Source organism: Sus scrofa, chromosome 9 (genome assembly GCF_054392235.1).
Source record: "Sus scrofa isolate SSC_HxYL_T2T_F1_AM1 chromosome 9, Sscrofa_HxYL_maternal_Yorkshire_Landrace_v2.0, whole genome shotgun sequence".
Lineage (NCBI taxonomy): Eukaryota > Metazoa > Chordata > Mammalia > Artiodactyla > Suidae > Sus > Sus scrofa.
In genome coordinates this window covers 111837028-111852646 of record NC_139391.1, presented here as the reverse complement: position 1 = coordinate 111852646, position 15619 = coordinate 111837028, and the positions used below count along the sequence as shown (strand labels likewise).

Genomic DNA, 15619 nt, shown 5'->3' with positions numbered 1-15619 from the left:
TAAGAATAGTTATTTTGAGGCTATGGGAATATATACTCATCAGCATCTCTTGACCCGGAAAGCATTTAGGTGAACTATAGAATATACTTAGAATTATTGACCCATATGTCCAGAAAAACTGATACAATGTCATTCAGGGATTACAAATATCCCTTTCCTATGTCGGGCCTAAGAGATTTGTAGTCACTGCCTGGAGTGCTGTGTTACAAGACCGTAACAGGGACAGAGTTGATTACTGAAGTCTTCTATGTGTGGGAGGGGGATGTGACAATCTGAGAGCTAGATATTTGCCTTTTATACACTCCATTAAAATAATATAAATAATAATATAAATAACCTTTTCTGTGTAGTTTTTTAGTTTTTTTTTTTTTTTTTGGTTTTTTTGTTTGTTTGTTTTAACCGCGAACTCCAAAATTGGATAGAAAGCATGTATGAAGTCAAAAAAAAGTTTTCTTTTTTTTTTTTTCTTTTTTAGGGCCATGCCCATGGCATATGGACGTTCCCAGGCTAGGGATCTAATTGGAACTACAATTGCGGAACTACACCACAGCCACAGCAATGCGGGATCCAGTCTACATCTGCAACCTACACCACAGTTCATGCCAAGGCCAGATCCCAACCCACTGAGAGAGGCCACGGATTGAACCTGCATCCTCTTGAATCCTAGTTGGGTTCAGTAACCCCTGAACCACAAAGGGAACTCCCAAAAGAATGTCTTAATATAAATTTCACATTAAATTTTTTTATTTTGGTAGCTATAATACAAATATGCTCACCACTTTGAGAAACATAAATATAGATATAATAATAATTGAAGGTTCATCAAAACTTATTTAAGTTTTTGTTAAAAATATCCCATTTAGGAGTTCCTGTCATGGCACAGCGGTTAACGAATCCGACTAGGAACCATGAGGTTGCGTGTGGGTTCGATCCCTGGCCTTGCTCATTGGTTAAGGATCCGGCGTTGCCGTGAGCTGTGGTGTAGGTCGCAGACGTGGCTTGGATCCCGCGTTGCTGTGGCTCTGGTGTAGGCCGGTGGCTACAGCTTCGTTTCAACCCCTAGCCTGGGAACCTCCATATGCCATGGTAGTGGCCCTAGAAAAGACAAAAAAAAAAAAAAAAAAAAAAAAATCCGATTTAACATAAAAATGTCAATGTTTTGTCTTGTTTCCATGTGGAGAGCAATGTAGATTGGTATATGTTTCACATTGTCTTAAATCTATGAAATTCTAATACATAATAATACTCTTTTCCTCATTTGTTTTATATGTGATTGCAAAGAAATATTTTTTAAAGTATGACCAAATTCACATAAGGAGTTTTCTTATACTCTTGACATTTCCTTAGCAGTAATGGAAATTATAGATAAATAGAACACTGGTGGTATTTTCATGCTATCTGGAAAGTAACTTAGCCTTCTCTCTTGTTCATTTTAGACATTCTTCTGAGTCACCAACTTTTTAATTCCCCAAAAGTAGTTTTCATTAGATTATCTGAGTAGAAGTTTAAAGGTTTCATCCAACTCATCTGTTGAATTATCAGTTTTATTTCTTGTAGCCCTCAGATGTGATCTTAGGGCGATCTTGGGGACATTTCATTTACAAATTTACAATTATATAAAAACATTTATCATGTTAAACTGTATTTACATAGCTTATCATTGTTTCAAGAATTTCATCTCAGTTGTTTCTCATACATTGAATTCACACAAAGTTCCTACTGAGCTGATGTACAGAATTAGAATTTCTGAAAAGTATGTTCTTCACATAGTTAAAAAGGAATAGTATGTCTTGTTATTTGTCATCAGAACCCTCTTAATTGTTAAGGATTTCTTTACTCTTTGGATTTCCTTTCTTCCCATGTGCATGTCGGGGGGTGGGGTAGGTACGTGGGGGTATATAATTTTTATTTTATTTTTTATTTTATTTTTTAGTGATTTTAATTTTTTCCATTATAGCTGGTTTACAATGTTCTGTCAGTTTTCTGCTGTACAGCATCATGGCCCAGTGACACACATATATATACATATATATATTCACACACATTCTTTTTCTCATATTATCCTCCATCATGCTCTATCACTTATCCTCCATCATGCTCCATCACAAGTGACTATATATAGTTCCCAGTGCTGTATAGCAAGATCTCATTGCTTATCCATTTCAAAGGCAATAGTTTGCATCTATTAACCCCAGATTCCCGGTCCCTCCCAGTCCCTCCCCTCCCATTTGGCAGTCACAAGTCTGTTCTCTATGTCCATGAGTTTCTTTTCTGTGGAAAGGTTTGTTTGTGCCTATATTATGTTCCAGATATAAGTGATAACATGTGGTATGTCTTTCTTTTTCTGAATTACTTCACTTAATCTGAGAGTCTCTAGTTCCATCCATCTTGCTGCAAATGGCATATGACCCAGCAATCCCACTCTTGGGCATATATCCAGACAAAACTTTCCTTGAAAAAGACACATGCACCTGCATGTTCATTGCAGCTCTATCCACAATAGCCAAGAAATGGAAACAACCTAAATGTCCATTAACAGATGAATGGATTAAGAAGATGTGGTATAGGGAGTTCCCGTCATGGCACAGTGGTTAACGAATCCGACTAGGAACCATGAGGTTGCAGGTTCGGTCCCTGCCCTTGCTCAGTGGGTTAACGATCCGGCGTTGCCATGAGCTGTGGTGTAGGTTGCAGATGCAGCTCAGATCCCACGTTGCTGTGGCTCTGGTGTAGGCCGGTGGCTACAGCTCCGATTCAACCCCTAGCCTGGGAACCTCCATATGCCGCGGGAGTGGCCCAAGAAATAGCAACAACAACAACAACAAAGACAAAAGACAAAAAAAAAAAAAAAAAAAGAAGATGTGGTATATATACACAATGGAATACTATTCAGCCATTAAAAAGAACAAAATAATGCCATTTGCAACCACATGGATGGAACTAGAGACTCTCATACTAAGGGGTGTGTGATTTTTAAAACTCAAATGCAGCTCTTTTGGTTTTCAACATCTTTCCAGACTTTACTAAGCAGTATAACTTGATTGACCAGTATGTGTATTTTTAATAGTTTAGACATTTGAATCTTTTACTACTTCTCACTTTCTAGTCTCCTAGTTGCTGATGCTTTATAGCCAAAGCTATATTTATTCACCTCCATTTAATTTTACTCGTCTCAAATGAGGTGGCCTTTGAAAGAACAACAATGGGAAACCATTACTCTGGTCCTCCAGTCATTGACCTGATACCTAGTAGAGCATCTTCTACTTTAAGATGCCTTGCTGAAAATGTATGTGAATTAGTGAAGAATCAGTCTTAAGAAGTTCAAATGAAGAAAATAACTTGAAACAATGAAAATTATTAACAGCTGAAGAAGTGTGGAAGCTGAAATGAAGAATGTCTGCTCTGGAGTTCCTGTCATGGCTCAGTGGTTAACGAACCCGACTAGTATCCATGAGGAGGTGGGTTCGACCCCTGGCTTTGCTCAGTGGGTTAAGGATCCAGCATTGCCATGAACAGTGGTATAGGTTGCAGACACAGCTCAGATCCCATGTTGCCGTGGCTCTGGCGTAGGCCAGTAGCTATAGCTCCGAATTGACCCTTAGCCTGGGAACCTCTATATGTTGTGGGTATGGCCCTAAAAAGACAAAATACAAAAAAAAAAAAAAAAAAAAATGCCTGCTCTGTCCAAGAACTTCATTACCACAACCAAAAAGGAGCCAAAATTCAGTCTCTACCTACCAGCAGCTTCATTAGCCTTTGGTTCTGATTCCTCAGTCCTAATCTGTACCCATGGTCCTTAGCCAGTCCTGTCATAGGCTGGAGCTTGGAGAAGTGGGTAGTAGGGAAAAGGACTAAGCAAAAGGGATGTGAGAAGAAAATGAGAACAAGACCTAGAATGGCTGGAGGTAAAAATGATAATACCTTACATTGTTATGGTATTTTACAGTTTAGAAAGGATACTTTGGTATCGACTGTATTGTTAGTTTCATGTTCCAGATGAAGAAATTGAGGCCACAAGTTACTCACCTAGCTAGTGGTAGAGAAAAGTCTAGATTACTAAGTCTAGTGTTCATTTTATTGTAGACATTTTAGGAACAGCAGGAGAATAGGTAAAACAAACTCAGGTAAAAGCATGAAGTGGAATACCACATAGCAATAAAAAGGAACAAACATGCTGGGTGAAAGAAGCTTTATATTCACGTTCATAAAAAACTTTACATAAAGATATAGAATAAACAAAACTAATCAGTGAGATGAAGTCATTGGTAGCAAATATAGTCTTGTCTACAAGTTATTTTGAGATGCATCAAAAATATGAAATGGATAGAGGGATGGATAACATAAGCAAGTATTATGAAATGTTAATTATAGACTTTAAGTGGTCAGTAGATGGGTTTCTACTTACAAGTCTTTTAAGTGTTTGTAATGTTAGAAAAAATAGTGTGTTAACTTATAGTGTTTTTGAAAATAATATGTGTGAGCAAAAATTTATAAAAAAAAACTTTCCCAAGAAGAACACAGTGGCAGCAGGAGCTGGTAAAAGACTGAATGATATGTGAAATACTGTCTTTGGAACTTGTTAAAAATATCTTTCCATATTGTCTGTGAATCTAGCTGCACTTAAAGCCAAGACTTATCAAGCCAGAAAGGGAGGATTGACTGAGAAGTGGGATAAAGGACCCTTCTGCAGTGATGTGGTTAGAATTACACAAGTAAAACCATTTGCCAAATCTTGATGAACTGTGCACTTCATGTCTGCATTTCATTATACATAAATTTTACCTTACAAATAAAAAATGTTTAAACGCGTATGTAAATATTAAATTCCACTTCATTCTATGCATGCGTAAGTGTTTAGGGGTAAAGGGGTAAAGCATACTGATATCTAAAAATTACTCTGAAATGATTCAGAAATATAAAATGAATTGAAGATAAGTGATAGGTATATAAAACCAACTGTAAGATGTCATTTGTAAAGTCTGGGTTATCAGTATATGGGATTCACTGTTTAGTTCTTAAAATCTAATGGAGAAGATGACAGGGAACTAAATCAGAGTCCAGGCAAGGGAATCCCCATCGTGGTGCAGCATAAACGAATCCAACTAGGAACCGTGAGGTTGTGCATTTTGATTCCTGGCTTTACTCAGTGAGTTAAGGATCTGGTGTTGCCATGACCTGTGGTGTAGGTCGCAGACGTGGCTCGGATCCTGCATTGCTATGGCTATAGCATAGGCTGGCGGCTGTAGCTCCGATTGGACCCCTAGCCTGGGAATCTCCATATACCTCGGGTGTGGCCCTGAAAAAAAAAAAAAAAAGAGTCCAGTCAGGGTATTGAAAAAATAATCTATAAATGGAATTAATTTAGAGTTATTACGGGAGTAAGTAGCATCGAGGACACCCAGTGCCCAGATTTTGGTGTCTAATACCACTTCCCACTAAAAGAAACCAGGGCTTCTTTGGGAACATGGCTGATTCCAGATAAAAATATTGTATCAATGTAAATTTATGAAGCTGATTAGTGAATGAAGGTTTTATAAGAGAATAGTCCCACTTTAGAAAATACACCCTGAAATATTTAGAGATAAAGGACCATAACATATGTATGATTTAGAAAAAATTACACATATACACGTGAGAGAGAGAGACTACAAATAATAAAGCAAATGGGGTAAATTGTTAACAGCAGGTAAACCTGGTTCCTTGCATTATTTTTATTAAAACATTTTGTAAGTTTGAAATTATTTTCTTCAAAAAGATGATGGCAGGGATGGTGCTGGAAAGAAACACAGGACGATTCAATTAGTTAAGGTTTTGGACTGATTCTGTTCTGCTGTAAGGCCAAGATAAGTGTCAGATTATCTTTCAGTTTTCAGTCTTCTCGTGTTACATTTTCACCTTGATATTTAAAGTTTGTTCCTTGTTTTTGGTATAGTGATACTTCATTTTTAGTTCTTTCATAGTGTCAGTGTTTTGCTCTTATAGCTGTAATATTTTCTTCACTGGACTTTTTTGTTTTGTTTGTCTTTTTAGGGCCTCACCACGGCATATGGAGGTTTCCAGGCTAGGCGTTGAATCAGAGCTGTAGCTGCTGGCCTAGCCACAGTCACAGCAACATGGGATCCAAGCCACATCTGTGACCTACGCCATAGCTCACGGCAATGCCGGATCCTTAATCCACTGAGTGAGGCCAGGGATGGGACCCAAACCCACGTCCTCATGGATACCAGTTGGGTTCATTAACCACCAAGCCAATGCGGGAACTTCTCTTCACTGAACTTTGTAAGTGAATTGAATTTAGCCATCTTATTATCTTAACCTTAGTTTTCACAGGCTTTCAGAGTTTTCAGAGGGTTTTCAGATAACCCTTGTAGTGTCAGAAGTTTTCTTTCTATACTTTTTTGTCTTTTTGCCATTTCTTGGGCCGCTCCTGTGGCATATGGAGGTTCCCAGGCTAGGGGTCTAATCGTTGCTGTGGCTGCTGGCCTACGCCAGCAGCCACAGCAACTCGGGATCCAAGCTGCATCTGTGACCTACACCATAGCTCATGGCAACGCTGGATCCTTAACCCACTGAGCAACGCCAAGGATCGAACCCGAAACCTCATGGTTCCTAGTCGGATTTGTTAACCACTGAGCCATGACTCCTTTCTGTACTTTTTTAAAAACAGCTTTATTAAAATATAATTCCCTCATTTAAAATGTACAGATCATTGGGTTCTTTTTTTTTTTTTTAAAGCATATTCACAGTCAAATTTAGAACATTTCATCACCCCAAGAAGAAATCTCCTACCCATTAGCAGTCACTCCCCAATTTCCCCTTTAACAATTACTAATCTACTTGTTGTTTCTGTGGATTTGCTTATTATGGATATTTCATGTAAATGTAATCATTTAATATGTGGCCTTTTGTAACTGGCTTCTTTTTACTTTCAAGGTACAGCTGTGTTGTAGCAGGTGTTAGGATTTAATTCTTTTTTTTTTCTGAGTAATGTTCCATTGTATGGATATACTACATCTTATTTATCCATCGCTAGTTGGTTTACATTTAGGTTCTTTCCATTTGGGGCTATTTTGCTGTGAATAATGTTGTTGTGAATAGTTGTATACACGTTTTTGTCTGAATATGTGTTTTTATTTCTTTTGTGTATGTAACTAAAAGTCAAATTGGGGGTATATACTCACCCTGTTTATCTTTGAGGAACTACCAGATTGTTTTCCAGAGCATCTACTCCATTTTAAATTCTCACCAGCAATGCACAGTTTCTCTCCATCCTGGCAAACATGTTATTACCTGTCTTTTTTATTGTAGCCTCCTAATAGGTATAACATGGGCCTTTCTATACTTTTAAACCTTGCAATATGATCAGTTCTCATTAATAAGATGATCTCAAAAAAAAAATGATCTCGACCCTTTTCTAGCACTGAGCATGTCTCAATTAAATGTGGAATACGTAAAATCAGTGGAAATAAGATATGAAAAACTGTCTTCCCATTTCTTTCTGAGGACTTCAAAGTTATTCGGAAAGAATCTCAAGAAAAGTAAGAGATTGGATTTATTTTTAAAGGCACAGCTAGAATCATAACTTCTAAATTCCATGATAGACAGATACATATTTAGCATCTGACCCCCTGCGTCTACCATAAGCATCATTGCCACCGTAATCTCCAGAGTGCCTTCAGAGCCTCTCCCTACCTCAGCATAGTACAGGGCCCACCATCTGCTTTCTTTCTCCTGGGGGCTCAGATCTTCTGTTCCTGTTGGCTCACCACATTATAGATTAAATTGGACTTTTAAGCTCATCGGAGAACTAGCCATTAATTTTTAACATAGTTTCTGTAGGAAAAGTACAGGTTTTTTTTCAGTCCACCAACTTACAGATGACTGTTTAAGAACACAACTTACTTATAGGTTGGTGACTCTCTGTGTCCATGAGGAAAGACATAATAACTTGGAGTTATTTGACCTAATATCAAAAAGCTTTGTTGACTTAAAGCCCGTCAACATGGATTGTAACTTTAACAAAGGATTATTCTCTTTATTTTAATTTTTGTTTTTTTTTTTTTTGTCTTTTTGCCATTTCTTGAGCTATACCCGCGGCACATGGAGGTTCCCAGGCTAGGGGTCCAATCGGAGCCACAGCCACCAGCCTACACCAGAGCCACAGCAACGCGGAATCCAAACCGCGTCTGCGACCCACACCACAGCTCACAGCAATGCCAGATCCTTAACCCACTGAGTAAGGCCAGGGATTGAACCCGCAACCTCATGGTTCCTAGTCAGATTCATTAACCACGGAGCCGTGATGGGAACTCCCAACTTCCTTTTTAACCTATGAAAAATAAGAATAATATCCTTCTTTCACCACTCATTTCACTGGAATATTATGATGACTATCAAATGAACATAGTATGCAGGTTAGGTTTATTTCTTCCTTTCTCCCTCTCTTCCTTTTTTTCTTCTTTCTTCTTTTTTTGGGGGGCGCGGTGGGGCGGCTTACTTCCAAAGTTTTGAGTAGAAAAAAGACTGTCGGCAGAAGGTATCCTTCAGAAGTTCTGTGCTTATGTATCAAAATAACAGCACATACTGGACTTTGGGGTTGCACTTCCCTCAGGAGAGCATCAGCTGTGACGGACTGATGAAGGATGTTCTTCCCGCGCAAGACTAATTAGGCTTCCGCACCTATGGTGTCGTCTCTACAGAGATTCCTGGCTCTGCCTAAGGTCCAGAGCTTGACCTGAATATTTCCAATTAGGATTCACTTTGTCAGGGGACCATAAAGTTCCCCCCAGTTATTTATTTATTTATTTATTTATTGTCTTTTTGCCATTTCTTGGGCCACTCCCGCAGCATATGAAGGTTCCCAGGCTAGGGGTCGAATCGGAGCTGCAGCCACCGGCCTACGCCAGAGCCACAGCAACGCAGGATCCGAGCTGCGTCTGCAACCTACACCACAGCTCACAGCAACGCCGGATCGTTAACCCACTGAGCAAGGGCAGGGACCGAACCCTCAACCTCATGGTTCCTAGTCGGATTCGTCAACCACTGCGCCACGACGGGAACTCCTCCACCCCCCCCAGTTAAATATGAACTTTTGTGAACTCCTCCACCCCCCCCAGTTAAATATGAACTTTTGTTTTGGTCATTTCTTTTTGTGTTGCATTCTTACAGCTCTCCACACAAGGAGATGCAAGTCAGGTGATTGGGCCTCTTACAGAAGGGCAGAGAAGAAACGTGGCAGTAGTGAATTCACTATATAAGTTGCACCAGTCGGTAACAAAGGTAACCTTTATTTTAATTAAGTTCTTTTGACTTAACTGCAAGTTCTTTCTTCTTGTCCCGATTTAAACCACTATGAATTACTATTTCATTTTTTGCAGAAGAATACAATGAAAATATGATTGTGAAATACGCTGAGGCTTGAACTCTTTCTAAACAATATTTGATCCTGATTCTTACTATTTATATGGCTTTTTGTGTATACACTTAGTTTAAAACACATGAACTGTAGATCCTCAAGTTTGCTTGGTGTAGTCAAGTTTATTGAACAAATGATTTAAGGATGAATTGTACATGCTTTATACCTATTAGAAAACATAATTTAATATCCTGTGGGTGGTAGTAAATTACAGTAAAGCTGGTAATGACAAGAACTCGTAAGCCCTTTAACATGTCAGAGAGGTTCTATCTTTGCCCCCCAAAATGGGGGAGGAGATGCATTAAAAACAGTGAACTTTTATGATATAATCACTGAAGACAACTTGTAGGTAGAAATTTTCTTTTTCTGTTGTTGTTCTGCTAATTTTTTTTTTCAAATGACTGGATATTAACTTGTTTGCCTTCATATATTATGTCTAAGATGAACTGTAAACTTAATTTTGGGAAAACATCACTTTCCATCCCACGTTTGATTTAGTCACTTGTGTTTTCTCCCTATTAATGATTTTCAAAATGTTTGGTAAGTACAGAGATGGTTAGAAGCCAAAGATTAGAGGATGTTAAAAAATTTGACCTCTAATACGAGCTTTTTGTATGTTAGATTGTACCTTAGAATATTATAACAATTTTTGATTTACTTAAAATTTTTAACAAGTTCTTTTATCAATTATGGGTTTCCAAAAATGTGTATTTTTGCATGCTAAACAAAATCTATTTTTAAAAGTTATAATCAGGTAAATCTCAGAAAACTAAATAACAAAAGTAAATAAAGAATATATGATATAGTTTCTATTTCCTTTAATTACTGTAAAGAGCCATAAGCAATGAAAATTTACATTTATTTAGCCTGATTTAAATGCCTTTACTGATACTTTCAGAATTTTGATAATGTTGGCATTGATTTGTAAAAAAGGGAAACATTTGACATTTGTATTTTAAAGACTTGTTAAAAATTATAATCAACCTCAAAAAAGTGAGTCTGAGTTTTTTAAAAGAAGTAAATATGGCTTTAGACTGACCTTTTCAGGTTAAAACTTTGTAATGAAAAACTAAAGTGCATAAAGGAAAGCTACCTCTTAGAATTCTTAGTGTTTCAATTATTTGAAGTAGATCTTTGCTTTATGTTGGAAAATACTTTTAAACTTACCCTAACTACTAAATACTAATGAATTTTTAAAACATGTATGAGATACTACTCTCAAGTAATGATAGTATTTTATATGTGGCTTGTGGAAACAATTTAATCATGTTCTGATCAAAATTAGTGTTTATAAAAATAAATAAAACTATAACTGGATTTATTCTAGGTGGTTTCCAGTCAGAGTTCATTCCCACCAGCAGCTGAGCAAACTATCATTTCAGCCCTAAAGGTAAAGGAATTTAATCTTTGACTCTGGGAGTGGGTTTTAGAATTATTTGTTTGGATGAGTGGGAAGTGTCACATTTTAAAAATAGTTCAGAATCTTCTACATTTGCCAAAAGTAGCATGTTGATAATTATCCTATAAAGAGAGCCTACATGTGTGCTTATATCTTCTAGAATTTAAAAATAGACCGTGTTGATGTCTGCAGACTGTATTCCACTTATGATCCTTGTATCATAAGCTAGAGAGGCAAGAATCTTAAAAGTATTCACTGCACCTTAGGGAAGTACAGCCCAATTATCCCAGCAAAGCAGTGGTTCTCCACCAGGGTGATTTTGTCCCCTAAGGGACATTTAACAATATATGGGTACATTTTTGATTGTCATGACCAGGGATCAGGTGCTACTTGCCTCTAGTGCTGGAAATTCTATTAAATATCCTGCAGTGCACAGGACAACCCTCCAAGAATTATCAGGCCCAAAATGTCAGTAATACCAAGGTACTCTAATGTGTTTCTGTAAGGTGTGACACCAGGGACAATTCCCATTTTTACATGTAACATAAATATACTCCCTTTCTAGTACTCAGGAAGTCTGAGAATCTGAACTTCTGAGGTCAGATTCTGTCCATAGGTAAAAATAACGTTGGGGGAGTTCCTGTTGTGCCGCAGTGGAAACAAATCCTGCTAGGAACCGTGAGATTGCAGGTTCCATCCCTGGCCTCACTCAATGGGTTAGGGATCCGGCATTGCCCTGAGCTCTGGTGTAGGATACAGACGCGGCTCGGATCTGGCGTTGCTGTGACTGAGGTGTAGGCCAGCAGCTACAGCTCCGCTTAGACCCCTAGCCTGGCAACCTCCATATGCCACACAGGTGTGGCCCTTAAATGACAAAAAAGATGAATAATAATAATAATAATAAAAATAAGTAATATCGGGGAGTTCCCGTTGTGGCTCAGTGATTAAAGAATCCAACTAGGAACCATGAGGTTGAGTCCCTGGCCTCGCTCAGTAGGTTAAGTATCCGGTGTTGCCGTGAGCTGTGGTGTAGGTCACAGATGCAGCTTGGATCCCGCGTTGCTGTGGATGTGGTGTACGCTGGCAGCTGTAGCTCTGATTAGACCCCTAGCCTGGGAACCTCCATGTGCCTCCGGTATGGCCCAGAAAAACCAAGTAATAATAATAATATTGGCATGAGATTCAGATTCAGAGCCACGGTGGAGATTCATGGTTCATAATAGGTAACTCTTTTAAAAAGAAGCAGACAATTCATTCTTATAATAGTAAAAGGTACCCTTTATTTAGCACCTGCCACTTGCCAGTCACATGCAGTATGTTGAAATATTCAATATTCAAGTTATTATCAAGACAGCTATTATAAAAACAATATTGAAGGCAGCCGTTAGGTATTATTATCCCCATTTTATACATCTAAGAAATAATACTTTGCTCAAAGTCATATAGCTGGGGAACCTAAATCTCAGTGACTCAAAAGAATCCTGTTTATTACTACATCATCCATTGCCACCATCATCCATTCATTCATTTATTAAATGCTTGTTTAATACTAACTAAATATATAAGTAACTTTGCATATAGTAAAGCAAAGTCTGGAGCTCAGCTGCTTATATATGAATCCTGTCTCTGTTTCATAGAGCTATTTATCTAATGACCTCAGACAAGTTAGTAAGTTTTCTCTTGCCTTAGTTTGTACATCTAAAAAGTGCTACAGTATACCTTCACAAAGGCAATAAGTGTCAACTATTAGATTGAATTTAGGTCACTTGGGTACAGTTAAGAGAGAGAGAGAAAAAGAGAGATGGTCTACCAGTAAACTCCAGGGAGATATATTTAATACAAAGAAAGAACAATGAGAGTGAGGAAGAAAATTGGGAGAGATGGTGTCACAAATCCTAAAGGAGAAGGGAACTTCTGAGGTCAGATTCTGTCCGTAGGTGACATAGGTGGGGGATTTAACAGACCGCAAAACTTAAGGAGACTAAATTCATATATGAGGTAGGAGGAGACAGTCTGTTTTTCCCCCAACATAGTAAAAGTACGCTTGGATGTTTTCTCTCTACCTTTTTTCTTTTTCCCAGGTGTGCTTATCTCATTAGGATGAAGTATGACAAAGCTGCCATAATAAGAGTAGTTTTTTAGTAGGAGTTGTTCAGTTTATTGATAATCAATAGATACTATAAAGTCAAGCCAGTAAGACAGACCAAAGGTCCTAATGTTCTTGCTTCCAGGCAGCGAATAGATGTGGTCTTCATTTCTGTGTATAGCTCTACATTTTGTCTTTATTTTCTAGCTGTAGCTGTCAAATATTCTTTTTTCAATTTAATTTTTATTTTATATTGGAGTATAATTGATTACAGTGTATTCGTTTTAGGGGTACTGCAAAGCAGTTCAGTTATACATATAACATATATCCATTCTTTTTCAGATTCTTTTCCCATATAGGTTATTACAGAATATTGAGTAGAGTTCCCTGTGCTCTACAGTAGATCCCTGTTGGTTATGTGTTTTATATATAATAGTGTGTTTATGTTAATCCCAAACTCCTAATTTACCTCCCACCCGCTTCCCCTCTTGGTAACCATAAGTTTGTTTTTTTTGTTTTTTTTTTGTTTTTTGTCTTTTGTTGTTGTTGTTGTTGTTGTTGCTATTTCTTGGGCCGCTCCCACGGCATATGGAGGTTCCCAGGCTAGGAGTTGAATTGGAGCTGTAGCCACTGGCCTACACCAGAGCCACAGCAACACGGGATCCGAGCCACGTCTGCAACCTACACCACAGCTCACGGCAATGCCGGATCGTTAACCCACTGAGCAAGGGCAGGGACCGAACCCGAAACCTCATGGTTCCTAGTCGGATTCGTTAACCACTGCGCCACGACGGGAACTCCCCATAAGTTTGTTTTTAAAGTCTGTGAGACTTTCTTTTTCGTGAATAAATTCGTTTCCCTTTTTTTTTAGGTTCCACCTATAAGCAATATCATATGATATTTATCTTAGTCTGACTTACTTCACTTAGTATGATAATCTCTAGTTGCATCCATGTTGCTATAAATGGCATTATTTCATTTATTTTTATGGCTAGTATTTCATTCATATTTCCATGGTATATATGTACCACATCTCCTTTATCCATTGTTCTATCAATGGGCATGCCTTGGCAGTTGTAAATAGTACTGCTGTATGAACATTGGGGTGCATGTATCTTTTCAAATCATAGTTTTCTCTGGCTATGTGCCCAGGAGTGGGATTGGTGGATCATATGGTAGTTCTGTTTTTAGTTTTTGAAGGAATTTCCATACTGTTCTCCATAGTGGTTGTACTAATTTACATTCCCACCAACAGTTGTAGGAGGGTTCTGTTTTCTCCACACCATATCCAGCATTTATTGTTTGTAGACTTTTGATGACGGTCATTCTGACTGGTATGAGAAAATACTTCATTGCAGTTTTGATTAACAGTTCTCTGATAATTAGTGATGTTGAGCATCTTTTCATGTGTTTTTTTGGCCATCTGTCTGCCTTCTTTAGAGAAATGTCTAGCTCTTCTGCCCATTTTTATTTTGGCCACACCCACGGCATGTGGAAGTTCCTGGTCAAGGGATAAAACCCACACCACAGCAAGGGCTCACACCACTATAGTAACAATGCTAGATCCTTAACCTGCTGTGCTAAAAGGGAACTCTGATCTTCTGCCCATTTATTGATTGGATTGTGTTTGTGTTTTTTCTGTTTTTTGGTGTTGATCTGCATGAGCTATTTATATATTTTCACAATTAATCCCTTATTGGTCACTTTGTTTGCAAAGATTTTGTCCCATTCTGTGAGTTATCTTTTAATTTTGTTTATGGTTTCCTTTGTTGTGCAAAAGCTTTTAAGTTTAATTAGGTCTCATTTGTTTGCCAAACATTTTTTGATCACTACCCAAGATAAATACATTTTACATTGTACTCGTTACATAATACATAGCATTTACAAATGCATATGCATATATAGTTGCATATGTAAAGAATATGCGTCTATACACATTTCTATAATTGAAACAAAGATTTCAGAAAACAGTACTTTTCTTATTTTGTGTGATGTAGTCTATTTTATATACTCATCTACTACTTTTTAAAACGTTCTGTTACTGGTCCACTTAACTGATTTTTTGACCCCTAATGATCAGAACTCATGGTTTGAGAAAGTCCATTCTGTGGGTTAAGAAAGAGTGCCATGGAGTTCCCTTATGGCTCAGCTGGTTAAGTATCTGACATTGTCACTGCAATGGCTCTGGTTACTATAGTGGCGCAGGTTCAGTCCCTGGCCTGAGAACTTCTGGATGCTGCGGGCAGGGCCAAAGGAAAAAAAAAAGAGTGCCTGCAGTGTCCCTGCTAATTAGAAACTGAATTGCTTGTGTTAACAGACTTCAATGAAATAGTGTTGGCCTTGCTTTTTAGTTAAATTTTATTAAAAATCATTATGACATACTACATGAAGAACAGTAGATCCAGTCGTGGTGTAGCCAAAACAAATTGACTAGGAACCATGAGGTTGCAGTTTCGATCCCTAGCCCCTCTCAGTGGGTTAAGGATCTCGTGTTGCCATCAGCTGTGGTGTAGGTTGCAGATGCAGCTTAGATCTGATGTTGCTGTGGCTCTGACGCAGGCCTGCAGCTGTGGCTCTGATTCAACCCCTAGCCTGGGAACCTCTATATGCTGCGGATGTGGCACTAAAAAGAAAAAAAAAAAAATTGCAGAACAAACAAAACCCTCTGACTCAAAGAACAAAAGAGAATCTTGTATTTATCAAACTGTAGGAAACTTAA

The 15619-nt window shown here is 38.1% G+C and overlaps 1 protein-coding gene across 2 annotated transcripts in view; it reads left to right on the top strand.

The window, feature by feature from the left end:
* COG5 (component of oligomeric golgi complex 5) overlaps positions 1–15619 on the top strand; it is a 277016-nt gene that overhangs the window by 226237 nt on the left and 35160 nt on the right. For both annotated transcript variants that reach the window (XM_021102595.2, XM_084977452.1), the window contains exons 15-16: positions 9169–9279; positions 10743–10805. In XM_021102595.2, coding sequence (XP_020958254.2) covers positions 9169–9279; positions 10743–10805 — 174 coding nt within the window. The remainder of the gene's footprint in view (positions 1–9168; positions 9280–10742; positions 10806–15619) is intronic.